Below are 27,844 nucleotides of genomic sequence, written 5' to 3'. Positions count from 1 at the left end.
ATGGCGATATATTTCCAAGCCAGGAAGGTGAGTGACTTGGTGGGGAACCTCCAGGGAGTGGTAGTCCCCTACTGCCCTTGTCTTGTCTACTGCCCTTGTCCTTCTAGGTGGTAGTGGTTGTGGGTTTGAAAGGTGCTGTCTAAGGACCCTTGGTGAATTCCTGCAGTGCATCTAGTATATGGTACACACTGCTGCTACTGTGCGTCGGTGGTGGAGGGAGTGAATGTTTGTGGATGTGGTGCCAATCAAGCAGGCTGCTTTGTCCCAGACGGTGTCAAGCTTCTTGAGTGTTGTGGGAGCTGCGCTCATCCAGTTAAGTGGAGATTATTCCGTCACACTCCTGACGCCTTCTAGACCGTGGACAGGCTTTGGGGAGTCAGGACGGTGAGTTCCTCATCGCAGGATTCCTAGCCTCTGACCCGCTCTTGTAGCCACAGTATTTATGTATATAAAAATAAAAACAAAAAAACTGCGGATGCTGGAAATCCAAACCAGGTAATTCTGTTTTTGTACAGTATTTATGTAGCTAGTCCAGTTCAGTTTCTGGTCAATGTTTGTGTGTGTATGTGAGTGCCAGAGTGTAGGGGTGTGTGTGTGTGTGTGTGTGTGTATCTGGGCGAGGACTATATAAGTACATGTCCCTCTTTTTCCCATTGAAAATATTCGATCCTTCAAGTAAGACAAACCTACCGTAAGCCAGCTGCAATTCTGAACTCATTAACTATCCCAACAGTGCTACCCTCTGGACAAGAGATGGAATAACAACTTTTGATAGCAATAAGCTGTCCGCATAAACAATGAATATTAACTCAGCAACAGAGGAACACATTTCTGAAGTGTAAGCCAATGTACCTGTTGTTTATTATTAAATTCATTTTCAGGATGTGGACATCACCAGCATGGCCAGCATTTATTGCCCATCCCTCCTTGCCCAGAAAACAAGAATGAAAAGCAATATTTGCATTTATATGGTGTCTTTCATGTTATCCCTAAGCACTTCACAACTAATGAAATACATTTGAAATGTAGTCATTGTTGTAATGTAGGAAATGTGGCAACCAAATTGTATGCAGTAAGGTCCCACAAACATGAGTGACGTTGGTTGAAGTATAAATGCTGGCTAGGACACCAGGGATTACACTTGTACTCTTCTTCAAAATGGTGCTTGAGGTCTTTTATGTCTAATCCAGAGGGAAGACAGGGCCTCAGTTTAATATCTCATCCAGAAGACGGCACTTTTGAACAATGCAGCATTTCCTCAGTACTGAACTGAAGGGTTAGTCAAGATTTTATGTACAGTTCTCTGGGATGGGCTTGAACCCATACTCTTCTGACTCAGAGATGAGAGTGTTACCGCTGTGTCAACTGAGATGGGGGTCTCCTTATTCAACCACCGCTTTCCACCTATTCCAAATTGGAGCAATATTTTTGAGCTTGCAATGAGCTATAGGGGATAAGACTGAAGCGTTAAATGGCTGTGGGAGCTGCCAGCACTGGTGGTGAAGCATTCTCCACCCACATTTTTATTGGCAGAACAGGAAACTCTGCCATCTTAAAGGTCCTGCCCTTTATTTCTCTTTCTGTTTTGACTCTAATTGACCCTATTTTCTTCCCCATCATCTCACTGTTTCTCTCTTAGTCCTGAAATCTCATTGGTTAAAGGAAATAGACTCTTAGTCCTGTTGTTCACCAAGGTCCCATATGTCCCATTGTCCTGATTGCACCATTACCAGCTCACGCTTCCAACAATTTGCAGTGCAATAGGTTTTCCAGCCTAAGTGTGAGGAAAAAAATCTAACAAATAGGGCCAGGTACAGAATGCCCAGCTCCAGGGAATCTGAAGCCTAAGTGTCTTTCTGCAACACTATCCGCTGTATTTAACCCCGTCACTAGCTGATGTGACTGATTCATCCTGCAGGGATTGCTGCCACGTTTACAATCACTTACACAGAAAAGCTGGATGTGACATCACCCTAAGAAACAAAAATCTCATTCCTACCTCCTCCAGCTGTACTACTGCTGTCAAGCACCCCTGCAATATGACCACTGGTCTTTGTATGAGCAGGTGTCATAGCAGCAGCAAAACTCTGCCTTAAGCTTCTTGAAATCCAGTCAACCAGGAGGTAAATAGTGGTACTCTGTCCTTCCAGGCCCATGAACAGGGTGTGGTGGTGTATCCATTCTGTTTAGTGGACTATGTTCCAGAGACTTAGATTAATAATCCAGAGATTAGTCAGTTCAAATCCCACCTGGACAGTTTGAGAATTAGGATTGAACACACAATGTCTGGAAATAAAAAGTTAGCTTCAGGAGAAGTGACCATGAGGGTGACAAATTGGCGTGAAATCCCACCTAGTTTACTCATGTCCTGTAATGAAGGAAACCTGCCACCCTTACCTGATCTGGCTTGTCTGTAATTCCTCTTCCACATCAAGGTGGTTAACTCTTAACTGCCCTCTGAAGTGGTTTAGCAATACTTCAGTTGTATCGCCACCTTGTCAAGGCAACAGGGGATGGACAGTAATTGCCAACATTGCCAGTGATGTCTATGTCTTGAGAATGAATAAAAAAAGGACATGTGCCAAACACTTTCAAACAGTCCTTGCCTTGTGATATACTATGAGTTGTTTTTGTAGTTGAGAGGATGCTTGTGTACCAGTGAGTGAGTGGAGTAGCAAAATTAAATCAGCTCTGAGATTGAAGAGGTTGCTAGCTTCAACCTTGCATGCTACTTCAATGCTGTCCTAATTTATAATATCAAAGGGTCTCCTCAAATGGAATCAAGTAATTGTGTTGCCTTGGTCCTCATCCGGTTTTGTTCTGCTTCTTTTGATTCAGAACTTAGGAGCAAGAAGAGGCCATTCATCCCCTTGAGCCTTAGCTGCATTCAGTTATATCAGGCTGATCTGTATCTAAAACTCATTTACCCACCCTGGATCCATAATTCTTAACACCTTGCCTAACAAAAATCTATCAATATCAGTTTCAAAATTTTCAATTGACCCCCAACCTCAACAGTTTTTTGGAGGAGAGAGTTCCAGATACCACCACCACTTGTTTGAAGAAGTGTTTTTTGCCATTACCACTGAACAGTTTAGCTCAAATTTTAAAGTTATGCTTCTTTGTTCTGAATTCTCCACCAAAGGAGGTGGTTTATCTCTATTTACTCTATCAACTCCCTTAATCACTTTAAACCCCTCAATAAGATCACTGCTCTTCTGGGTTAATGTGATCTATATTTCTCTAGAAGCAGGGAAGTCGTTCTCAGGTTTGGCAAGTTTGAGAAACAGAATGGCATACAACTGCCTATGCTGAAGGATACTGTAGTCATTCTTAACTTATTGCGAAAAAGTAAAACAGGTAATATTGAGGAAACAGCCCTTTTGCATGCCTCTTAATTTTTATTCCCATTGAGTTCAATAGAAGTAAAAATGGTGGAGATTTAAGATGGGCTGCTGACTTGCTTTCCCATGTTTTATGCCTTCACATGAAGTCAAGATCTACCTCATATAGTCTGACTCTTAAATATATGTACCACACAGCTCTGTTTTCTTACAAGGTCTTGCTCTTTCAAGTCCTTTTAAGATCTCTGTCTGATAATAGTTGTAAGTTGCTGCTTCCACCTACCTCTTAGTTCAGTATGGCCTGGCCTGTCCTGGTCTGCTTAACATTGGTGTCTGATCCTCTCCTGCCAGGACAATAGTGAATTCTTTGCAGCTTTGAATGGGTTAGTGCAAAAGATGCTACAGATTTGGGGGGGTACGTTTACATAGAATCATAGAAATATATAGTACAGAACGAGGCCATTCAGCCCATTGTGCCTGTGCACAATGTTCTTTGGTAGAGCCATTGAATTAGTCCCATCCCCTTGCTCTTTCCCCAATGTGCTATAAGTATTTTTTCTTCAAGCATTTATTCTATTAACCATTGAAAGCTATTGTTGAATCTGCCTCTATCATGCTCCCAAGCTGTGCATTTCTTATCACAACAACTCGCTATGTAAAACATGTTTCCTCATGTCCCCTCTGGTTATTTGACCTTAAATCTGTGTCCTCAAGTTACCTGAATGCGACTCTTCAGGCCAACCATCTTCTTCATGACTTGCATCCACACGCATCAGTTCTACGAACAGCATTGATTTGATCTGAGCCAGCTTTGGGTAATGATTGCTTTCTGTTCATACAAAATAGTCCTCTTTCCCTGCACTGTATGGTTGTGGAACTCTAGTTCAGCAAATCCAGCAAGTTTGAAGGAGAGTCTTAAAGAAGGTTAGGGAAGTAATGAAGCTGAGAGCTTTAGGGAGGAAGATCCAAAGCATAGGGTCTAGACAGCTGAAGGTTCAGCCACCAATAATGTTGTATATAGGCAGGGAGGACTTCACAAGAGGCCAGAGTCAGAGGAACAGAGTTCTGGGGAATGAGATATAGAACTAGATAAAGTTACAGAGATATGTTGGTGTGGTTTTAGACATGAGGATAAGAATTTAAAATTGGAGGCATTAGAGGACTGGGGATCAATGTAGGCCATGAAGGCTAGGGGTGACTGGTGAGCAGGCCCAATCTCAATGAATGTGAACCCATAGGAGCTAGTGGGGGAGGAAAGATGAAGAACTCTAACTCTGGTTGACTACAGACCTCAGAAACCATAGCGCAAATGCCCTGATTTGGTTTGAGAGTGAAATGCCACCTCCCATGACTTAGCAAAGGCAATCAAGGGAATTTTTCTGGCCTAAATTTAGGTCCCAGTACAATGCGATATAGCTAGGCCCAAACCGACAAACAGGATTCAACATTGTATAAGTGCTCCTGATATTCATTCCAAACTGATTTTACACCTTCTTTTGGCGTTGCCAATGTAAGTTTTTAGGTAATTGTGACAGTGATCATTTTGGGGGTTGTCGATGTATCTATGGGGATTGGATTTTGTTTCATTTCATTAGCTTTCTAGTTTGGAGAATTGGACAAACAGAATACCTGGACTTCAATTTCTAGCAATCAGGAAGATGTACACCAGACATTCTAGAGGATGGAGATCTTCAGACAGATTTAGGAACTTTGCAGAGATAATAGCAAAAAAGACATAAATGTCAGAAAGAAAATACGAACAACGGACCGAGAGCAGGAAAACTGCCTCAACAATTAAACCCACGGCGCTCCCAATCTGAGCACAACTCATGAAAAGAAACCTTAGTAGATCACTTTCCCCATTCCAAAAAGATCAGGTAATCAAAATATAGAATAATCTCACAGTGTATAAATCAGAATGCATGCTCATGTCAAGCAAATAGCATTATTTTTCTCTGAACCAGTGCTGTCGATGACATCTTTCTGTTCATACATTGTCTCAAAGTTACCAAAAATTAAAATTAAAAACAGCTTTCTTCAAACCCATGGTGTTTAAGAGTTGGGGAGGGGATAAATAGAAATCAAAGCCTTTGTGGATGTGTTTAATGTATAAGAGTAGAATGGGGTCCATGATTCCTCCCACATTACCCAAAAGCAAAGAACTGGTCATTTATCTCATTGCTATTTGTAGGCACCTTGCTGGGCCTTAATTGGCTGCCATGTTTGCCTACATGACAACAGTGATGCTTTTCAGAAGTACTTCATTGTGCAACGCAGAACATTAGCATTGATCAGTTAATTGAGGGAGGAAGGTAACTGGGACAGTGGCAGTCCAATTACAACTTAGATTTATACAGCCCCTTTAAAATGGGAAAAAGTCCCAAGGCCCTTCACGGAGGGTTGTGGAAAACATGAGCTGAACCAAAGAAAGCAAAAGAGAAAGGACCAAACTCTCGGCCAAAGAGGTGGGTTTTACAACTGGGCAGGGGAGATGGAGTTGAAAAGAGGGAAGAGTTTAAGGAGGGAACTGAACAGCATGAGTCCAGGCAGCTGAAAGCCACTCCACCAATGATGGGTCAAACTGAGGAAGGTGCTGCACAAATGGCTGGAGTCAGAGGAAGAGACAGTTCTTGGGGAAGGGGTTGAAGTCTAGGGGGTTACAGGGGTAGAGAAGGATTTAAACACAGGGATGAGCTTTTCAAAACGAAAAGGACCCAGAAGCCAAAGATGGCCGGGGAGGGGACACGTGTTAAATCCAGGCAAAATAAGGCAAGGCAGTGCTTACGTCCGAGAAGTCCAAGTACAAATGTTTAGAAGGGTTGCACCCGACTCTCAGCTGCACTATTTCACATGGGTGTCAGTGGAGTGATTTTCAGTGGGTTAACTTCGCTGCAGTAAGGTACACAGGCATGTAGCGAACGTCCCTACATGAGCATCACCGATTGAAAGTTGGACTCGGAATAGCCGAAAGGCAAATTATTCTGCAACTGGCCAGCCACGCACGCTTTTAAAATCAGAAGTGACACTGATCACAGAATGCACCTTTCAACAGCAATAAGTCTATTTAATTCCCGAATCAGCACTCTCCCAAATGCATCCCTCCCTCCTTCCTTCCCCTTCATTATCGTTTAGAAAATAGGCGGACAAGAAAAGAAGCCAAGTGGGGAGAATATTCGTATTGGCTAAGGAGAACCGGGAATGATCACGCATGCGTCTCCCATGCTGAAACTGACATCTTCAATCAAATAAAAAAAACGAGGAGGAAAAATGAAAGGATGGATTTCGAATAAGAAGGAGGGAAAATCCCCGCAAGTTCTGCAACAAGTCCAAATATGATTTAGCAACTGTAAGTACAGCTAACTAACCCTTGCGTAATGAGCCCGTGTTTGAACATCCTATTTTTTGATCATTGTGACATTCGCAGGCATGTTTTTGCGCTCAGAATCTCTGGCCAGTTTGTTTTGTGACATTGATGTGAGACCAACTCCCTTCCCTTTGAAAATGTCTGTTTTGTATTTCCCGTCGATGTGCGAAGAATACAGTCGCCCGGCAGAGCTTAATAATATATTCTTTAAATAGACGGCAATTATCGCAGGTTTTAACAGCTGGACAATGCAGCACGCATGATTACGTTTAAATAGTTTCGGTTAATAAAAACTATGATATACAGTATGTAACATATTGTAATCTCGAGATCTTTTCAATACAAGGCCAATGATAAGTGACGCGTAGGAATATGTACTACAGACGATTTCACCGAGACTACCTCCCAGGACTGCATGTTTTCCCTCTGGAGGGTGACCCAGCTTTCACACCGCATTTCAAGGATGCATTACAGAGGTTGTGTTTGCCCCATTGACCCTATACTGCAGTTCACTCCATATACTTCTGCCTCTGAATCAGAAGGCTCTGCATTCAAATTTCACTTCATTGACTTGAGCCCATAATTTATCCTGAGTCTCTAATGCAGTACCGAGGGAGCGCTGCCCTGTCGGAAATGCTGTCTTTCCAATGAGACTTTACACCAAGGTGCCTGCCAAGGCACTATTTCGAAGACGAGCAGGTGGGGTGGGGTGGGTTCTCTCCAGTGTTCTGGCCAATATGCGTCTCCAAACCAAAAAAGCAAATGCTGGAAATACTCAGCAGTCCGACTCCAGCTGTCGAGAGAGAGAGAGACTGAGAGTTAACGTTTCGGGTCAGAATTAGAAGATGATAGAGTTAAGCAAGTACAGAGGCAGGGAGAGGCAAAAGCAACAAAGGGGAAGGGATAGTGTGAAAGGCAGGAGAAGATTTAAATGACAAAATACATAATGGTGTAAGGGCATAAGGAGATAGTAATGGGATAAGTAAAGAGACAGAAGATGTGTCTAGAGGAATTGCGAATGGAACAGCAGAATTGTTACAACAGCTGGCATCCAAAAACAGGGGCAAAGTTATGATTTGAAATTGTTGAACTCAAAGTTGAATCTGGAAGGCTAAAGTATTGGGCTTCATTGGAACAGGAAGGAAACCCTGACAGAGAGGCCAAACTGGGAGTGGGGCAGAGAATTATCATGACAGCTGACCGGAAACTTTGGGTCACACTTGCAAACTGAATGAGGGTATTCCACAAAGTCATCACCAAAATTGCATTTGATTTCCCCCAATCTAAAGGAGATCTCATTGTTTGCTTTTATGTCACTAAAAGCTGGGTTGTACACCCTCCCCCAGCATGGGTTACGGAGGCTTGTAAAATGCCCTGGGCTCCATGCCCACCACCTACCTGCTGCCCTGGTCCCCAATGCAATTTTATCAGCAGCAGGCATCAAGCCATCTGCACCCGCAGGCCAATTGAGGCCCTGAAGTGTTGGGAGAGACCTGCACCAAATATCCAGGTGGACAAGGGAGGTGCCTCCTTAATGGACCCCCTGAGCATGTGGAAGGGCCTCCCCCCTGGTCCTCCCAGGCCCGGTTCCCCTCCCCACAGTCTCTCACCCCTTACCAGGCTCGCAGGCTCCGACAATATCACGATAACACCCCCCCAAACCACCTCGACTCTTACCATTCACTCCAGCTCCTTGTGCTTGACGAATGTATGTGATCCCAGCAGTGGCCACCACTCTCGATGACATTGCTGGGACCAGAGAGCTGCCAGCTACTTGATTGGCCTGCAGCTCTCAGAGGCTGCACTTGCTGCCCAGATGGGGTGGAAGTTTCACCTTAAACCAATTATTGGACAAATGTCCATTAAATGCCTACAGAGCAAGCTGGCAGAGCAGGGGCAAGCTCAACCCAATTTTTTCATTAGGTTGGGGGTGTGGGTGCGGGTCCCTGGTATCCTCTGAAATCCAGCCCTAAGAAACAGATGATCTGATCATCATCACATGCCTGGTTTTGGGAGCTTTCTGTGTGCAAATTGACTGCTGCATTTTCCTACTTAACAACTTAATTATTCAAAACTAGATGACAAAACTAAATTTTGGCAGCTTTATAATTTTTTCCTGTATTTTCTCATAAAGTTATCCATTTTCAAATTGTTGGGATTCATTTTCATAAAGTCCACTACGCCCTACTGTTTCCCACCCAAGTTTCTGTTTCTAATGTGCGCGCGACACATTGACTGTACAGGCCCATACATATAGATACTGACTCAAGGTGCCATACATATACACACTAATGGAAGTTGTAGGCAGTATCTTTGGCTCTGCTAACCATGGGCTTGGTCCAAATAGTTGATTAAGGAACAATGGCCATTTGGGGAAGTCACCAGAGAACGACCAACTCCGTGGAACTATACCCATTCACAAGTTGAGAGGGAAAGAGGGAAATAGTGTGTGAAAGAAACAATCTGTTTGATCATAATGAAAGTTGGAAGGACACATTGGAACTTTAGTAACAAGAGTGTATTTTGTCAAAGAATGTGTAAGGCTACAGCCGTATTAGCACTTGACCCTTGCCCCTGCCTCAGCTCCCTAGCTGCGGAAACCCTTGTTACTTCTGGACTCAGGAAATCTAATGCTTCCCTTGCTGGCCTCTCCCTGTGCATCCTTTGTAATCTTAAGTGCATCAAAAACTCCATTGCCTATAGCCTATTCACCTATCACCCCTGAGTTCACTGATCTACATTGGCTCCTGGTCTGGCAACGCTTAGATTTTAAAATAATCATCCTTGTATCTTAAACCATCCATGACCTCGCTCCTCCCTATCTTTGTAATTTCCAGAACTGCAACCCTTTGAGATCTCTGGGCTCTTCCAGTGCTGGCCTCTTGCCTATCCCTGATCTTCATTGGTCTACAATTGGCAGCCATGCCTTCAACTGGCTGGCTCTAAGCTCTGGAATTACTTCCCTAAACCTCTCTGTCTCTTCAATCTCTCTTCACTCCTTTCAGATATTCCCTAAAACACACCTCTTTGACGAAGCCTTTGGTCACCAGTCTCAATACTTCTCTATGTGGCTCTGTGACAATTTTATTTGTAAAAATGTTTGGAATATTTTACTCCAATAAAGGTGCTGTATCAATGCAAACTGTTATTCTTGCCATTCCTTGCTGTTAATAATGGAATTCTTCACAAGTTTGGAAAAAGAATTGCAGATATTAAACAAGCATTCAGAACTTGTCAAAAATTGGTCACAGTGCCCAAGGTACAAAGTTTCTCATGAGAAAGTTATTGCAAATTTTACACAATGCATAGGAGTATGACCTGTGCAATATCCTGCCAGCAGTTGGTTAAACTACATTGCACTGTTAACATTTCCTATTACGTAAACCTTTATGAATAAGTGACAAACAGTTTCACAGAACATCCAGTTGTGTGCAACAAGAAAAGGGAAGATGGTAAGTTGCTTTACAGTCTAGCCATCCCGTTCAAGACTGCTGTAGAAATTAACTTGGAAATAATTCAAATGCTTTTCTCAAAACAAATCTCAGACTCGAACTTGGACTGTGACTGAAGAAATGTTTTAGCTTGACGTTGGTGAGAAGCTTCCCTCGTGGTGCTGACTATAACCTCGGACACTCTAACTATAATAATCAGACATCAAGGTGACGAACCAGGCCACTGGTGCTATGCAGCCTTATCGCGCGCACACACCATTCAGACAAGAGCTAGCTGTGAAAAGGAAAGGCTGCTGCCTTTGATGTCCTTCACCAGTTGAGTTTTTTCTTCTCCAGCACTACAACCCTCTGTAGTCTTTGTTCGTCTATAATTCTGGCCTCCTGCAGAAAACCGATTTTCTTCACCCCGCCATTGGCAGCTGTCTTCAGCTTTCTAAGCCCTGTGACCTAGAACTCGCTTCCTACACCTCTTTGAGACTCTTTCCTTAAGATCCTGCTTATAAATTACCTCTTTGACCAAGCTTTCGGCCATGTGCCTTATCTCCTGACGTGACCCAGAACTAAATGTTGTCTGCTCTGTAAAGCACCTTGGGATGTTTTCCAATGTTGAAGGTGCTAAATAAATGAAAATTGTTTTTCTGCTGCTTAGAGACAGTATTACAAAAAGTGACATCTAGATGGCTGAAGGCACATCTGCTGTGATCGTGCAAAGGCAGAAAGTTGTTGTTGAATTCACTGCATAATGTCCCTCACAAACCGATTCTATTGCTTTCAATGTTTAATTTAGTGAAATATCTTAATTGGATGTTTAGCCAAGCAGAGCACAGATCCAAACTTAGTGATGTGACTTTTTAATCTCAATATAGCAGAAACCTGTCACAGCTTCTTCAACAGCACCTCCCAAACCTGTGACCTCCAATACCTTGAAGGGCAAGGGCCGCAAGTGCACGGGAACACTATCATCATCAAGTTCTCCTCCAAATCACACACTATCCTGCCATGGAAATGTATCACTCTTTCTTCATTGTCACTGAGTCAAAATCCTGGAACTCCCTCTCTAACAGCACAGTGGGAGGACTTTCACCACATGGACTGCAGCAGTTCAAGAAGATGCTTCACCACAACCTTCTCAAGGGCAACAAAGGATAGGCAATAAATGTCAGCCTTGACAACAATGCCCAAATCCTGAAAATGAATTTTTCAAGTATTATAAATGCCCATATTGGCTTTGTTTCTTTGTGACTAGAATTATAAGGTACAGAATGAGGCCATTTGGCCTATTGCACTTGTGCTGTCTTTTTAAAGAGCTATCCAATCAGTCCCACGGTCCTGTTCTTTCCCCATTTCATTGTAATTATTTTTCTTTTTATATACTTATATAATTCCCTTTGAAAATTGATTATTAAATCAGGCAGTGTTTTCTCAATTGCAACAGTGTGCTGGGTAAACACATTCTCTCAGCCCACCTCTAGTTCTTTTGCTAATGAGGATTCGAAACGTCAACTCTTTTCTTCTCCGCCGATGCTGCCAGACCTGCTGAGTTTTTCCAGGTAATTCTGTTTCTGTTTTGGATTTCCAGCATCCGCAGTTTTTTGTTTTTATATCTTAAGTCTGTGTCCGCTGATTACTGGTGCCCCCTTCTGTCAGTCGAAGCTGTTTTTCCCCCTATCCATTATTTTAGGCTCCCTCATGATGAAGTGCATATATATGATTGCTTTTTTTCTTTAGGTCTTCCAATGCAGTACTTCATATTCCTTGGACAAATGGCCAATAATAGTGTATTTGGTTAATAGTTTAGTGTCAATGTGAAGCAGCTCTGGGTTTTCCACTGACTCTAAGCATGCAACGTGTAAATTAGATGTCAAACTCCTAATGCACTCGGAAGAAAAGTGGAGTGAGACTTCATTGGGAGTCAAGTGGAACAAATCCATCATATTGACTGCTTCTCTGCTCTTTTTTTTATTATTCATTCTTGAGGTGTGAGCATTGGAGGCAAGGTTAGCATTTATTGTCCATCCCTAATTGCCCTCGAGAAGATGAACTGAGCTGCCTTCTTGAACCACTCGGTCCTTGTAGTGTAGGTGCATCCAATGTGTTTTTCTCTGTAGCTGTTCGAAACAAATGAGTGACTTGCTAGCCCATTTCAGAGGCAGTTAGGAGTCAACTACAACGTAGTGTACCTGGAGTCATATGTAAGTCAGATCAGCTAAGGGTGACAGATTTCCACTCTTGAAGAACATTCGTGATACTGCCTGCTGATGGTTGAGTGAATAAACTCACACAGCCTGACAGTACTGAGGCACAGGAGGATCCCAAGCTATATGATGAGTCGATTGACCTCAGTGACAGCTGGGTGGGGAAAAAAAAGCCATTTAAGGTTCCTAGTCCTGAACATCCATCCAATGGTCCCTACTAGAAGATGTATACTTGTGAATGTTTCACAAAGCTCTGCTGTAATGACCCTCACCACAACCCTCTGTGTTTGAATAACGTGCCAACGTTAGGATGGAATTTTCTGTGCCCGTTGGCAGCAGGCATATCTGGCAGCGAGAAGGGCCAAATTCAGTTTCACGATGTCGTGAATCCAGTTTGCAATGGTCTGCTCTGCCTGTCAATGGCGGGCCGCGTTTCCCACCATCAGGCGTTGGCAACTTCATTGCAATACAATTGCTTATCATTATAAGCCCAGCTCGCTGGATTCATCCCCCGACGCTGGATACACTGACATGTTTCACAACAGCATATATAAGGCGTGCGCCTGGAGAGCTGCACTTCAAAAGGAACTCAGAGGTGAGTGCACAGTAACAATGTACAGCACTCAAGGTTCAAGGTTGAAGCGCCATGCATTCAGGTGAGGACAAAGGCAAAGACAAGTCTCTTTTTCCCAGCTGGCTGACAGTGCAGTACCGGGGCAAGGGGTGCCCTGCAGTTGAGGCGAGTTGTTTGGAGGGGAAGGTGGGGTGCGGTGCAAGGGCAGTGCACAAGCATGTGCAGGGTGTGGGCGAGGGAAGTGGCCACACATTAGGGAAACCTTGTATAAAGTGACTATTCCTCTGCAGCTGAGACAGTTCAGACACAGCCACATTGAAATCTGTAGAGTTGGGTCTGTAGCTTACCTGCCCACTTAAGCAACGCAGAGACATGAAAGTGTCACCAAGTGTTCCAGAGCTTTTCATCCCTCGAGCACAGGCTGCAAAGTAACGAGCGTTTTCATGGGCTGCAGAACAGTTGGACGACTGGGCACATTGTACAATCTCCTTGCTAAAGCTGGCCATGGAGCAGTCACTGCTGGAGGCGCTCACAGCCCCTTGCTGTGTCATCATTCTGGTTTGGACCAGTCTCTCCCATGGTTCAAGCTAACAGTGCAGCCTTGCAGTGTGGGTTAGGAGAATGTCTGTCCCTGAGCTGAGAGCACAGCATGCAGTCCAGTGGGTAGAGCTGCCATCAGTCAGTCAGGTGGAGTGGGGCGGAGGTGGGTGGGGTTTCGGGCAGCCACTAAATCCTGGCCAGCCAAGTGGTGGCCAGCACTCTTCAGGATGCGCTAAGGGACCTTTGCTTTGAACCAAGGGAGGTTCTGAGAACATCCATGATAACCCACGCATCACTCTTTTTCATCCTCCAGGAGGAGTACATCAGGAACATAGAGCCTGATGATCAAGCAGTATGTCTCATGGGTTACAGAGAGTGGAGATGAAGGAGAAGAGAGCAAAGGAGACACCTGACTGGCCAGATGGAGCAGCAGCACCCTCAGAAAGGGCAGCTGGGGCTCCTGCACACACTGCTGAAGAGCCACAGTGAGCCTAGCTAGACCCAGGGTCCATAGATGCTGCCTCTCATTCCTGCAGATGACCGAGAACCAGTGTCGCTAAAGACTGCACATGTCTAGGGAACTGGTTGGTCACATCTGCTGCCTGCTGCAGGGTTTGGTGCCATGGGGACATGGAGGGCATCTCCAGCCAGCGGCTGTGAAAGTGACCACGGTGCTCAATTTTTACACCACGGCTCCTTTCAGGGCTCCACAGGTGACCTCTGTCAGATATCGCAAGACTCCACCCACAAATGCATCCATGAGGTCACGGACACCACCTTCGCAAAGGCACATTGCTGGTCCCAGGTGAAATGCACTAAGTTAAGCCAGCATGCAAGAGCACTAGATCCCAGGTTTACCACAGGCGCAGGGTGCCATCGACTGCACTCACATGGCGCTCAGATCTCAGTGGCAACAAGCGGTCAACTACGTCAACTACAAGGGCTTCCACTTATTGAAAGTGCAGCTGCTGTGAAACAACCCCAAACACATCCTGCAGGTCTGTGTACGGTCCCAAGGAAGTGTCCATAACACCTACATTCTCAGTCAGTCACAGATCCCTGACATTGTCCAGGATCCACAGAAGCTGCAGGAATGGCTCCTCAAGGACGAGGGCTACTGCAGACGCCATGGCTGATGATGCCCATGTGGAGCCCTCAGCCTGCAGCAGAGTGAAATGGGGCTCATGCTGCAACTCGCATCTTGGTGGAGCAAACTATCGGGATGCTGAAAATGAGGTTTTGGTGCTTGGACCAGTCAGTTGGAGCCCTGCAATATAGTCCACATAGAGTGTCACACATTGTCATCGCCTGCTGTACCCTTAACAACCTGATTCTGCAACGCGGAGAGGAGCTGTCTGAGGAGGAAATAGAGCTGGACGTATCCTCTGATGAGGAGGACGTTGACAGGGATGAGGGTGTGGTGGTCCTTGAAGGTGAGGACGATGGCGATGGTGCCATCACACTGGCCAGAGGAGGCAGGCATGCTCAGGAGGCCCTCATAGCTACTACATTCGTGGAGGATGATGATGACATGTAGTAAGGAGACACCATGGATCCTCACTGCATCAGTGAACATTTGACTCCAGTCTGGCTAATGGCAGCACACATACCCTCTGTGATTTCATAGAGCTGCAGCCGTGAAACTTTAAATATACCTGATCCCTGATCCTTTCTCAACCATCAGGAGCACAGCGTCACTGGTCACAGATGCTGAAGAGATGGGGGCCAGCCCCACCTCGAAAGTGCTGAGAGCACACAGAGAGAATGACGGAACACTGTGATGTCTGCCCATGACATTCTGGCAGCAGTGACAAGCGCCATCGAGGTTCAGGTGTCAGTAATCTGCCCAGGGTGTGTGAAGTTGGACCATCACTTTGGTCTAAAGGCTGCACAAAGCATAGGGAAGAGGCCCTGGACTGAGACCCCTACCTTTATCTTGTGCAGAACCAAGGTTTCACATCTGAGTGACACGAGCACTGCTCTTCAGAACAAGAAGCCATAGGCAAGGAGACATTCTTGGGAGTTTATTGACAATAGTGAACATTATGTACAAGTGATTAACAGCCATGTCCAGACTGTGCAACTACATCTTATTAACCTTCCTAACCCTGCCACTACATCTTGGTGCTCCAAGGACATCCATAGTGGAGGTGGAGGCAGCCTGCTGCCTGCTACCACTTGTCTGTAATGACCTCGGTGGGCCTCCTGTAGAGGGCCGAGACCTATAGGGCCCCGGCTTGCTTTTGGAGTGCTGCTATGGGGCACTGGCACCCTCCTCAGCTTGTGGAGCTGGAGCTGCTGGGGTCACAGGAAGAGGAGATTCGGATGGGCCGGACATTCCCAAAGTCACCTGGGTGGATGGCCCCGTGGGGCCACCTGCTGATCCTTCTCCCTATGGATGCCCAAGGGCCCCCGGCTGACACCTTGAGGAGAAAGGGAAGCTGGAGTGAGACCGAGCTGCCCCACACCCCTCGTGTTGACACTGCTGGAGGCCAACTATGGCATCAGCGATGGAGTTGAGCCCGAGCAGCAGTGCAGGATCAATCTTCTGGACCAAGGTCTCCATGGCAGCCGCCATCCTACCAGTGTTGACCTCGGTGACAATGCTATCACCTCAGACTGAAGGCGGACAGACTCCTGCATCATGCTTTGCAATCTGAGGAATGCAGCAGACATCCATTCCTGATATTCCCAAGTCTGACCTTGCAGCTCTGGGAATTGTGACATGACTGAGTCCAGAGGCTCATCAGCTGACTCAGACTCGGCAGATTTCTGGCCTCCAGCAGCCCTCCGAGTGTCAGAAACCTGGGAAGTCCCTGCTGCTGCTGTCTGCTGTGGATCAGACCGTGCGATGTGCTCACCAGATTGTGATCCTGAGGCTACTCTAGAACCAGGACCCGAGGGCACAACCTCAGAGTAAAGGGAAGACCTTTTAGAACAGAGATGAGGAGAAACTTCTTTAGCCAGAGAGTGGTGAATCTATGGAATTCATTGCCACAGAAGGCTGTGGAGGCCAGGTCACTGAGTGTATTTAAGACCGAGACGGATGGGCTCTTGATTGGTAAGGGGATCGAAAGTTACGGGGAGAAGGCAGGAGAATGGGGTTGAGAAACTTATCAGCCATGATTGAATGGCGGAGCAGACTTGATGGGCCGAATGGCCTAATTTCTGCTCCTATGTCTTATGGTCTAGGTACCACCGAGGTGTGTGTCTCTGTGCTGGTGAAGGGTGTGGGTGAGCGCTGTGACGGATCTTCAATGAGGGTGCTTTCAAATTCTTCAGATGTGTTTCAGGCCTTGATTGGAGGCCCTGGGTCCTGGACTCCCTTGGCTGTTTCCCACATGTGCCTGCGGAAGCAAGGGGAGATAATTAGTGCATGGCAGTGGCCTGTGAAACAGGACACATCACTCACAGCATGGTTGTCTGATGGCTGTTGCACTGCTGGATCCTCACTTGGTAGAGCACCACCAACTTCACCGTCAGCACAGGAATGGTCAAGATCATTGTCAGCCAGGTGTATGACTCTATTGTTAAAGTCCTTGACGACCTTGATTTCAGGTATTCCTCCACCAGTCTGCCACCTCTCTGGTTCTGTGCTAGCTTGTCCTGTATGAATACAGATGGAGAGAGTGCAAGCAGGAGGCCAAATTATAAGTATGCCTGGAATGTGTGAGAGGTCCCATGGGCGGGATGAGGACAATGAAGGTGTGTGTGGGAGAGTGAATGGTGATGTCCCTTGAACCGGCAACGAGTGAGGGCCCTGTGGATGTGTGATGGGTTTGTGAGTGTGTGAGTTGAGAGTGACGAGAAGAGTGACTTACCCTGGCGGAACGGAGAAGATCATTCACCCTCTTTCGGCACTGGGTGGCTGTCCTCTTTTTTGCAGGGCATTGTCACTGACCACTGTTACCTCCGCCTCCCCTGCTGGATTGGTGATGCTGCTTCCCCTCCTGCGGCCAGAACGCGGGGGGGAAAGGACATCATAGCGGGCCTCCGCGGCATCCAAAAGGTGCTCAAGGAACATATCACTAAACCGACGGGGGGGGGGCGGGGGGGGGGGGGCTGCAGTCCTCTTGCCTTTCGGAGGCATGTCTTCTGTGCAGCAGTCCTGAGCTGGAAGCACTGAGAGGGGTGCGCCCGGCTGCATTTTAAGCACGGCGCCCGGCGTGACGAAGCGGAGGCTACCGCCATCGAGACAGCGTGTTTTCCGGGAACTTATGATTAATGAGGCGGGAATGGGATGATACGGCATAAAAAGCCACCATTACGCCAGCGGGTAAAAGTGCTTTTTCTCGCCCTCTAACGCTCTCAGTGCAAATGTGGGACGATTCCGCCCTTACCCTTTATACAGGGCGGCTATCCTGGGGGAGGTACCAAGGGAAAACAGATCCCATTGAATCTTACTCTGGGAAGAGCCAGCACCTTTCCCGAAAAAATAATCGCTTCTTGTACAAATTCACTGAGAAAACTGTAGAATTGTTGAATACAAAATAAAAACAGAAAATGCTGGGAACACTCAGCAGGTCAGGCAGCATCTGTGAGGAGACAAGCAGAGCCAGGGCTTCAACTCAAAGACCTTTCATCAGAACACAGTAGAATTGTTTATATCGCAGCTGCTCATTCAACCTGAGAAAATTTGGTTGCTATCATTATTTTGGCACTAAAAGTTGTTTTACTGGGAGATTGCACCAGCCTACAAGGTAGCAAACCTCTCTTGTCTTGTCTTTTCCAGGTAATGGCTTCTCACCATGTACAGCTGAGAAGACAGATGTCACAGGCGAGCAGTGATTCTACGTCCCCTCGCATGTGCAGGAGACGTCCCAACACTTGCTGTTTCTGCTGGTGCTGCTGCTGTTCCTGGTACAGACCTGAAATTGTAACAGAAAAATACATTTTTGTTATAGGTCAGGAGATGACTTACATGAGCTAGATGTTAAAAAGCCTCTCAATCCTGCACTGGAGACTTGATCACAAACTCCCAGTGAGGGAGTGCTACAGTGTCAGAGGCTGTTCCAAATGCTTGTCTGCCCTCTCGGGGTGGTTGGAAGAGATCCCACAGCACCATTTTGAAAAAGAACGGGGGAATTCTCCCCAGTGTCCTGGTCAATAATTATCCCTTGACCCGACAGCTAAAGCAGTTTATCTGGTAGTTTCTCTCTTGTTGTTCCTGGGAGCCTGATGTGTGCAAATTGGCTGCTGCATTTCCTACATTACAACAGTGACGACATTTCGTAAGCATACTTTATTGACTGTAAAGCACTTTGGGAAGTCCTGAGGTTGTGAAAGGTGCTATTTAAATGCAAGTTCTTTCATCCTTAAGAGAAATCCCTAATAGCCCGGTGGACAAATGCAACAACCCATTCACAGTAGATGGCCCCAGATTTGATTGCTGAGGTATTTAGCTTAGCCAAGGCAACAGTTGGTTTGCTACAATTTCCCTTAGGGCTGGGTGGGGGTAGGAGTCAGCTAGGGTTCCTGTACCTGACCAGAAGCCCTCTCGGACATTATTAACATGTCAACATCAGGTAAGGATATGACTGGATTTGGTTAAGATCCCTCCCACCTCCACAACAACTGTGAAGTAGCCTCATGGCAGTAACTAGCTACACTCACACATGGTAATTTTGCTGATGTAGCACCTATAACAAGAGGATATGAAGTCTGAAATATACCCCATTATGAATGAGTACTTTAAAGAAAAGTGACTTGGTATTTTCCACGGTGCGTAAGTCTTAATGTATCTGTTAACAGTTTGCAAGCGTGTTTGTAGAAAATATTGCAGAAGAGAAAGTTTTGAGGTCTACATAGCTTGGAGATAGGGGAAAATTGAGGAATTTTCTCAGTCAAGACCGTCAAGTAGTTGTGTAAAAATCTATGGTCCCTTCATCACCTCTTTTTTAAAGATCAAAGCAACCAAACATGGCAGAGGAAAGAACCCAAACCAAACAAGGCAACCACCGAGGAGGTCTCTGCACTCCTCCACTCTCCCCTATTTTCATCATTTGTACCATTGGTAATCATACAGCCAGCTCAAGCTTAAGCTCTGGAATTCTCTCCCTAAACCTCTCAGTCTCTCCCTCTGCTCCTTAAAATCTACATTTTTGACCAATATTTTGATCACCTGTCCTAACATCTCCTTATCTGGAAAAGGGCTCCTAAACCCAAATCACAGACTTTAACACATAATCTTGGTGTCAAATTGTATCTGATAATGCTGTTGTGCAAAACCTTGGGATGTTTCACTATTTTGGAGGCACTATATAAATACAAGTTGTTGTTGAATAAAGAAACAACTGAGAAAGAGGTTGGGGTGAGAATTGTGGTTATATATCAAGTGGACATTATGCTCAGTAAAATAAACCTTCTTATTACTCTGCAGCCTAACCGTCAGGAACAAGGATAAACATGATTGCAGCAGAAGAGCTTCCATCATTTCCCAGATGGAAAGTCTTCAGAAACATGAGGAAAGGTGAACAAATCACTCCTGAGTTGGTAATCTCTTTTCAATTTGAATGTAATCTTTTGCCCTTTTAAATATTAGCACACATTCCATGAAGTGTTCATTTTTGCTCAGTTGATTGCCCTTTGAATCAGTCAGTATAAGCCACACATTCCAGGACCTCAGCATATAACTTAACATCAATGACAGGCTAAGGGAGCACTGCAATGTTAGAAATGTTGTCCTTGGAGAACGGCTGAATATTAAACTCCACAAGCAGATGAGAAAAACATCTCACAATATTATTGGAAGAAGGGTAGATAATTCTCCCGGTACCCTGGCCACTGTTCTTCCCTCACGTACATGAAATAAAAGCTCTGTTTGTTGGCAGAATCAGTCTGCCACAGACAGGTAAATTGCTGAAATATGAACACACTGTCTCTAATCAACAATAGGCAAGTTGTGTAAAATACAAACTGGTATCTGGTCAACATAATAGATGGGACTAATAGAAGCATACCTGCTACACAGGAACAGGGTATTCATTCACTTGTGGAGTCAAGGTGGGGTAGGTTATGAATATTTTGAAGGTTTATGGAAGGGAATGAAAGATTGTTCCCTCTGATTGGCAAATTGGTTACAATGTGGCCCAGATTCAGGATTAACATCAGAGGGACAAAGAATGAATTTATGTACTGCACAGAAACATAAGGCCATTGGGCCTTACTGGTCTATGCTGTTGTTTATACTCCACGCGAGCCAACCCCTCCTCATCACACCCCATCAGCCTAATCTTCTAGAAAAGCAAAATACTGTGGATGCTGGAAATTTTTTTTAAAAAACCAGAAAATGGTGGAAATATTCAGCAGGTCTCTGTGGAGAGTGACATAGAGTTAATAGACTGAATATCCCCAGTGGTCACAATCTGGACACAGCCATAATTCTGGCTCAGGAATCCTGAAGTGTCCATGGTGGGACATCATTTGCAATTTTCCTAGAGGTGGCTGATTAAGATGTTCCTGGAAGATTCCGGCAGCAACATCTCTCCCCTAGTCTTTTTTTTATTCGTTCAGGGGACATGGGTGTCGCTGGCTAGGCCAGCATTTATTACTCATCCTTTATTGCTCTTGTTCAGAGGGCTGTTAAGAGTCAACCACATTGCTGTGGGTCTAGAGTCACATGTAGGCCAGACCAGATAAGGACAGTAGATTTCCTCCCCTAAAGGACATTAGTGAAACAGATGGGTTTTTACGACAATCGTCAATGGTTTTTTGGTCACCATCAGACTTTTAATTCCAGATTTTCATTGAATTCAAATTTCAATGGGATTCGAACCCGGGTCCCCAGAGCATTACCCTGGGTCTCTGGAGTACTAGTCCAGTGGCAATACCACTATGCCACCGCCTCAGCAATTGGCTAAATTAGCTGCCAACCACTGCCAGGCAGGCAGCCTCTGCCATGTTCACACTACCTGCTCACTAAGCTCAGAGACATCTCTCCTTTTGCTCTTAGTCCTGCCTCCGACCCTATTTCCTTGGGTTCAGGAAAATTCAGGGTAACATTTCGAGTGAGAACTGGAATATGTTAGAGATTAATAGCTTTTGAACAAGTTTGGAGACAGGGAAAAGGTGGCTTTCAGGGAAAGAAAGAACAAGAGGGAAGATCTGTGATAGGCTAGAGGGTGGGGGTGACTAAATGGCAAAAGATAGAAGTCTCGAGGGGCTGAATGTCCTACTCCTGTTCCTATGCAAGAGGGTGATTGTACAAGGCAAAGGGGGATGGTAATAGGACAAGTATAGAGACAAAAGGTGTGTACAGAGGAGGCTAAATGGTTAGAGCACAATAACATAGGTGGGGGTGGGAGTTGGCTGGTGGTGGGGAAATAGCATGAGAAATGTAGCAAAATAAAGAAGGCCCCCAAAACCCAAAAATGTGGTGGAATAAAGGTAAGTAGACAACAGGGGTGTGGATCACCCAACCATCTGTGTTCCAATAGGAGACTCCAAACCCCAAACCCCAGCTATTGCTGTCAAAAGAAGTGGAACTGTAATTCTGGCTTTATTGCAGCTCTCCTCAGCATCGCACTGCAGCAATACTGAGATCAGAGATTTCTACAAGTACACTGGTGGCACTAAGAGCTATTTAGTGGCACTGCAGACATCTGTAAATAACAAACATCATCTTCATTTTTAATTAATGGTGACATTTAACAGCTGCAATGAATTGTAGGCCAGTTGCTTGACTTATATTAGGGCACTTAAGAATTTATAAACTGTCAGGAAAGACCGAACAAGGTGGAGCTGTTTTCTCTAGAAAAGAGAAAGCTGAGGGTTAACCTTATAGAAGTCTTAAATCTATGAATTGATTCCACAGGGATGTGAAGAAGATGTTTCCACTTATGGGGAAACCAAAACTTGGGCCCATAAATAGAACCATAGAACCATAGAAAAGTTACAGCACAGAAGGAGGCCATTCAGCCCATCTTGTCCATGCCAGCCTGAGGACACCCAGGTGCCCTTTCTAATCCCACCTTCCTGCACCCGGCCCATAGCCTTGCATCTTACAGCATTCAAGGTGCAGATCCAGGTATTTTTTAAAAGAGTTTAGAGTTTCTGCCTCTACCACGAACCAGACACCACTACCCTCTGCATAAAAAACTTCTTCCTCATGTCCCCCCTACACCTTCTGCCACTTATCTTGAATCTATGTCCCCTGGTTCTAGAATTCTCCACCAAGGGAAACTATTTTATCCTGTCCACTCTATCTATTCCCCTCGTAATTTTGTACACCTCAATCAAGTCACCTCTCAGACTTCTTTGTTCTAAGGAAAATAACCCCAACCTATCTAATTTCTCCTCGTAGCTACACTTTTCTAACCCTGGCAACATTCTTGTAAACCTCCTCTGCACTCTCTCCAGAGTTATTACATCCTTCCTGTAATGTGGTAATCAGAACTGCACACAATACTCCAGTTGTGACCTCACCAGTGTTTTATACAATTCCAACATTATATCCTTACTTTTATATTCTATACCTCTGCCAATGAAGGAGAGCATCCCATGTGCCTTCTTTATAACCTTGTCTACTTGAACTGCTGCCTTCAGGGACCTGTGTACTTTTATGCCAGGATCTCTCACTTCATCTACCCCTCTTAGTATATTCCCATTTATTGTATAATCCCTGTAACTGACAGACAAATATAAGATAGTTACCAAAAAACACTGCAAAAGGGAACACAGGAGAAACTTAGAGCATGGAACTTGCTAAAACAAGGAGTACTTAATAGCGTGCAAACCATTAAGGGGAAACTAGATAAATACATGAGGGAGAAAGGAAAAGAAGATTATGCAGCTGAAGAGGGGTGTGCAGAGGCTCGAGTGGAACATAAACACTGGCATGGAGCGGTTGGACTGAGCTGTTTCTGTGCAGTTAAATTCTATTTAACCAGGTAAACAATTCCCAAACTCAGCCTTTGATAACATCACATTTGCAAAGCATAGGGTGATCCCAGACATGTGTGGGCATACACATCAGGAAAGGATTAATAGGCTGGGTCTCTATTCTCTTGGAAAAAAAGGGCCGAGTAGTGACCTAATAGAGGTCTTTAAAATTATGAGAAACTTTGATAGCGTGGATACAGAGAGAATGTTTCCTTTTGCAGGGAGGAGCATAACTAGAATCCAATAGGGAGTTCCGAAGAAACTTATTTTACCCAGAGATTGGCGAGAATGTGGAACTTGCTAGCACGGCGAATGGATGAAGCGAATAATAGATGAATTTAAGGGGAAACTAGACAATATCTGAGGCAGAAGAAATAGAAGGTTATGGTGGCAGATTTAGATGAGGAAAGATGGAAGGAGCATAAACACTGGCATGAACTGGTTGCGCCAAATGGCCTACTCCTGGCCATATATTATGTGTCCAAGAGCAAATGAGTCCAAGAGACAAAAGATCATTAGGCTACACAGGATGGTGTTTTTTCTAAAGATTTACCCCAGCTATTCCCCTACTCATTCAACCCTTCTGAATTCATGGAATTGTGCAGCATAGAAAGACCATTCAGCCCCTCATTCCTATGCTGGTCCTCTGAAAGAACAATTGACTTAATCCCATTCTCCTGTTCTTTCCCCATTCCCTTGTTTTTCAAATATTTATCCATTTCCTTTTTAAAAGGTTTTTGGGCTCTGCTTTCACTACTGTTTCTGGGAGGACCTGCCATGATCCAACAAACAGCTGAGTAAAACATTTCTCCAAACTTTTCCTTCAGTTCTTTTGGTGATAATCTGTAATTTGTGCCCTCTAGTTACCCAGTCACTGGCCACTGGAAATAGGCTAACCAATTAATTTTATCAAAACCCCTTTCTAACTTTGAAGGCCCCTTTTTCTCTCAAAGTTAATCTAATTGCCTCTTTAACCTAATTATACTGTCCCAATGCCCCCCCTCTTCCAGGGTAATTTATTTCACAACTAATAACTTTTTTGGGGGTGGGGGCACTAAATTTTTACTAGACTTCCCTTAACTCACAGAAAATTCTAGAAACATACTGCACATCAGGGACTATGTGAGAGGAAGGTTGGGTTAATATTTCATAGGGTTCCAATGAAAGGCTATTGACCAGAAATGTTAAGATTTATATATCTCCCTGAAAACTGCCTGACTTGCTGAGTATTTCCAGAATGTTTTGTCATTGAGTCAGATTTTCAGCGTTTTTGATATTTTGCTTCATATCCCTTTTTATTCTTAGGTTTCCCAATGTTTGACTCACATCCCAAGATACTAAACTCTTTGCCATCATCAGCATTATTCCTGGATAATGTTGCCACTTCCCTTTCACAAGACTGGGAAGTTTTCTTTACCAAATAGCATAAACCAGCTCCAATCTCCCTCACTTTTCCCTGTAACATATACATTCCTGATAGCCGGAATCTTCCTTTTTCATCCACAGCCGGAGTCTGAGCCTGGAAGAAGTCACCGCCTGGTCCCAGTCCTTTGAACAGCTTCTGAAGAATCCAACTGGAAGGGGCATTTTAATGGAATTCTTACAGAGTGAACACAGCGATGAAAACATTCTCTTCTGGCTCGCTTGTGAGGAACTTAAGCAGGAAGATCACAAAGCCACCATTGCGGAAATGGCAAAATCAATATACCTGGACTATATCTCGATACTGTCTCCGAAGGAGGTGAGTGATGTGTAAATGAACTGGGGCATGTAAATGAAAGGGGACACATATAAAAGAAAGAATTAATACCTTTAATTACCTCAATATATTCCTAAGTGCCCTTCAACCATTGAAGTGCATTCACTGATGTAATGTAAGAAGCGAGGTAGTCAATTTGTACACAACTTCCCACAAACAGTAACATGATAACGAAACAGATAATCTGTTTTAATGATGTTTGTAGAGGGATAAGTATTCACCAGTTCACCAAGGAGACCTCCTTTGTTATTCTTTACAGTAGACCCATGGGATCTTTTACATCCATGGCAGATGAGTCCTTGGCCTAACAACTCATCTGAAAGATGGCACCTCCAGTGATGCAGGACTCCCTCAATACTGCACCGGGAATGTTACCCAAGACTATGTTCTCAAGTTTCTGGAGTGGGATTTGAATCCATGATCTTCTATGTGAGAATGCGAACCCCTGACCCATAGTGGAGATATTATCATGCCTCTCTTTCTTCCCCCATTATGTTTTTCCCCAAATTTGCTTCCCTTCTGTACTGAAGAAGTGAGATTTTGCTGGGCAGTTTTACTTATGCTTTTGCTCACTTTGTACCTCACCCAAGTGCCCATCCTTTGGACTGTATTTAACACAGGCAACAAACATTCCCAGGTCTCTTTATTTTTACACCCCCTTCAAATTGGTACCATTGAGTATGTATTTATTTTCTCATTTTTCCTACTAAAATGTGTCACCTCACACTTTGCTTCATTGAATTCGTTCGTCACGATTGCAACCATTTCCATGGCCTGTCTATGTCCTTTTGAAGTCAAATATCGCCCTCACTGTTAACTATATTTTCAAGTTTCCTGTCAACTGCAAATTTCAAAATTGTACCCTGTAATCCGAGTCCAAGTCATTAAGGTGTATCAAAAAAGCGGTGGTCCTAGTACTGAACCTTGGGGAATGCCACGACATATCTCCCTCCAGCCTGAAAAACAGTCACTTGCCGCAACTCTATTTTCTAACCCGTAGCCAATATAAATGCAAATTCTTTCATTCCTCCTTCCTTGCTACAACAGTTTCAGAGCTTAAGCAACTCTGTGGCCCTGGGATGTGGGTGTCACTACAAGGCCAGTATTTATTGCCCATCCCTAATTGCCCTTGAGAACACATTGGTGAGCGACCTTCGCCATGTGCTGTAGAGACACCCACAGTGTTGTTAGGGAAGAAATTCCAGGATCTTAACCCAGTGACCATGAAGAAATGGTGATATATTCCCAAACCAGGATGGCTTGGAGGGAAGCTTGCAACAAGTCATATCCCCATGCACCTGCTGCCCTTGTCCTTCTGGGCAGTAAAGGTTGTGGGCTTGGGAGGTGCTATTGAAGATGTCAGGTTGCTGTCCGTATAGTGTGTAGAACAGCTCCCTAATTTAACCACAAGTCCCCAGATAATAGTGCAAAGGATTTTGCAGGGTTAATTGGGCTGGGTATGTGCCTAGGTCATTGGCAGGTGACCTGCCCTGTTTCATTCTTATTATCATTTTGCTTAATGGTTTGATACAACTAAGTGGCTTGCCAGGCCATTTCAGAGGGCATTTAAGAGTCAACCGTAGTGTTATAGGTCTGGAGTCACATGTATACCAGACTGGGAAAGGACGGCAGACCTGGTCTCCTAAAGGGCATTAGTAAACCAGTTTGGTTTTTCATGACAATCCGGTAGTTTTTTGGATGGATCTAAGTTGCTATGCATTATAAAGGTAGGTGTGAGTATATTTAATTCATACATTGTTTTAAAATTAACAAAGGGGTTTGAACTGTTTATGCCTCATAAACTGCCACTCTCTAATAGTAAAATCTCTTCAAAAGGGATCTGTAATAGCACCCGCCCCCGCTTAAAAAAAGGAAATATTATGGCAAAACGTAAAAGTTCATGGCTGAGTTTCTTTCTCTAGGTCAGCATCGATGCAAGTGTGCGAGAGACAATCAACAAGAACATGGCAATGCCAACAGCGGACATGTTTGATGAAGCGCAAGTGCAGATATATGCACTGATGCACAGGGACTCCTACCCAAGGTTCTTGAATTCACCAATGTACAAATCCCTTCTGCAAAACATAACTGCCTCAGGCAATGCCCTGGACTGTGACGATCACTCCAGCACTGTGCCCAACACCAAAAACCAAGGTGATACAAAGGACTTCCCAACAAAAGACTATGAAGAATTAAACTCTCAGGCCTCCTGTGGGGATCCTTCTCACACTTCTTGAAGCAAAATGGGGCCATCATCTTCTCACTAAAATGACCACCACTTGCCTTACTGATATAATATAGACAAGCATTGTGTTGTGTCCCGTGATGTATAAGAAACCTTCCATAGTTGATAGGTCTACAAAGATCTGGAAAGTAAAGAGATTGAAGGCTTCAAAAACTCACTTAATCCCTTCAAATTTCAACAAGGATGTTGGCATACCCACAATGTGTAGGTCCAATCCAAGATAAGCAAAGTTGAGTCTTGTTGAAGGATACTGCCCTAGATGATGACCCATCTTCCGCTTTCAAACAGCCCTTCACTGGTTGTGCAGTTGGATGTTTTAATTTCAGGTTTCCAGCTTCACTTTTCATCTCACTGGCCTTCTAATGTCTTGCAAAGCTTCCTTAATATTTATGAATGGACAATTTAATATTTCTGGTGGTTAAGTGGTTAAAATCATTGTCTTAATAAACCCATTTTGTAGAATTGACAGAAGATGTTTGAGAGATGATTGGT

The 27,844-nt window shown here is 44.6% G+C and overlaps 2 protein-coding genes across 2 annotated transcripts in view; one reads left to right on the top strand and one right to left on the bottom strand.

The window, feature by feature from the left end:
• Positions 1-10,148: 10,148 nt before the first annotated feature.
• On the top strand, positions 10,149-27,818 carry LOC121291539 (regulator of G-protein signaling 17-like). Its single transcript, XM_041212887.1, has 5 exons — positions 10,149-10,160; positions 18,202-18,329; positions 19,849-19,938; positions 24,855-25,089; positions 27,030-27,818. The coding sequence occupies exons 1-5, from the start codon at positions 10,158-10,160 to the stop codon at positions 27,342-27,344; spliced, it is 771 nt and encodes a 256-aa protein (XP_041068821.1). The 5' UTR covers positions 10,149-10,157; the 3' UTR covers positions 27,345-27,818.
• tcea3 (transcription elongation factor A (SII), 3) overlaps positions 18,047-27,844 on the bottom strand; it is a 40,477-nt gene continuing 30,679 nt past the window's right edge. Inside the window, exon 15 of the transcript XR_005946024.1 lies at positions 18,047-18,337. The gene's annotated coding sequence lies outside the window, so the exon portion shown is untranslated. The remainder of the gene's footprint in view (positions 18,338-27,844) is intronic.

Source organism: Carcharodon carcharias, chromosome 19 (genome assembly GCF_017639515.1).
Source record: "Carcharodon carcharias isolate sCarCar2 chromosome 19, sCarCar2.pri, whole genome shotgun sequence".
NCBI classification, from domain to species: domain Eukaryota; kingdom Metazoa; phylum Chordata; class Chondrichthyes; order Lamniformes; family Lamnidae; genus Carcharodon; species Carcharodon carcharias.
Note: the sequence above shows the minus strand (reverse complement) of the source record. Positions and strands in the feature narration are given on the sequence as shown.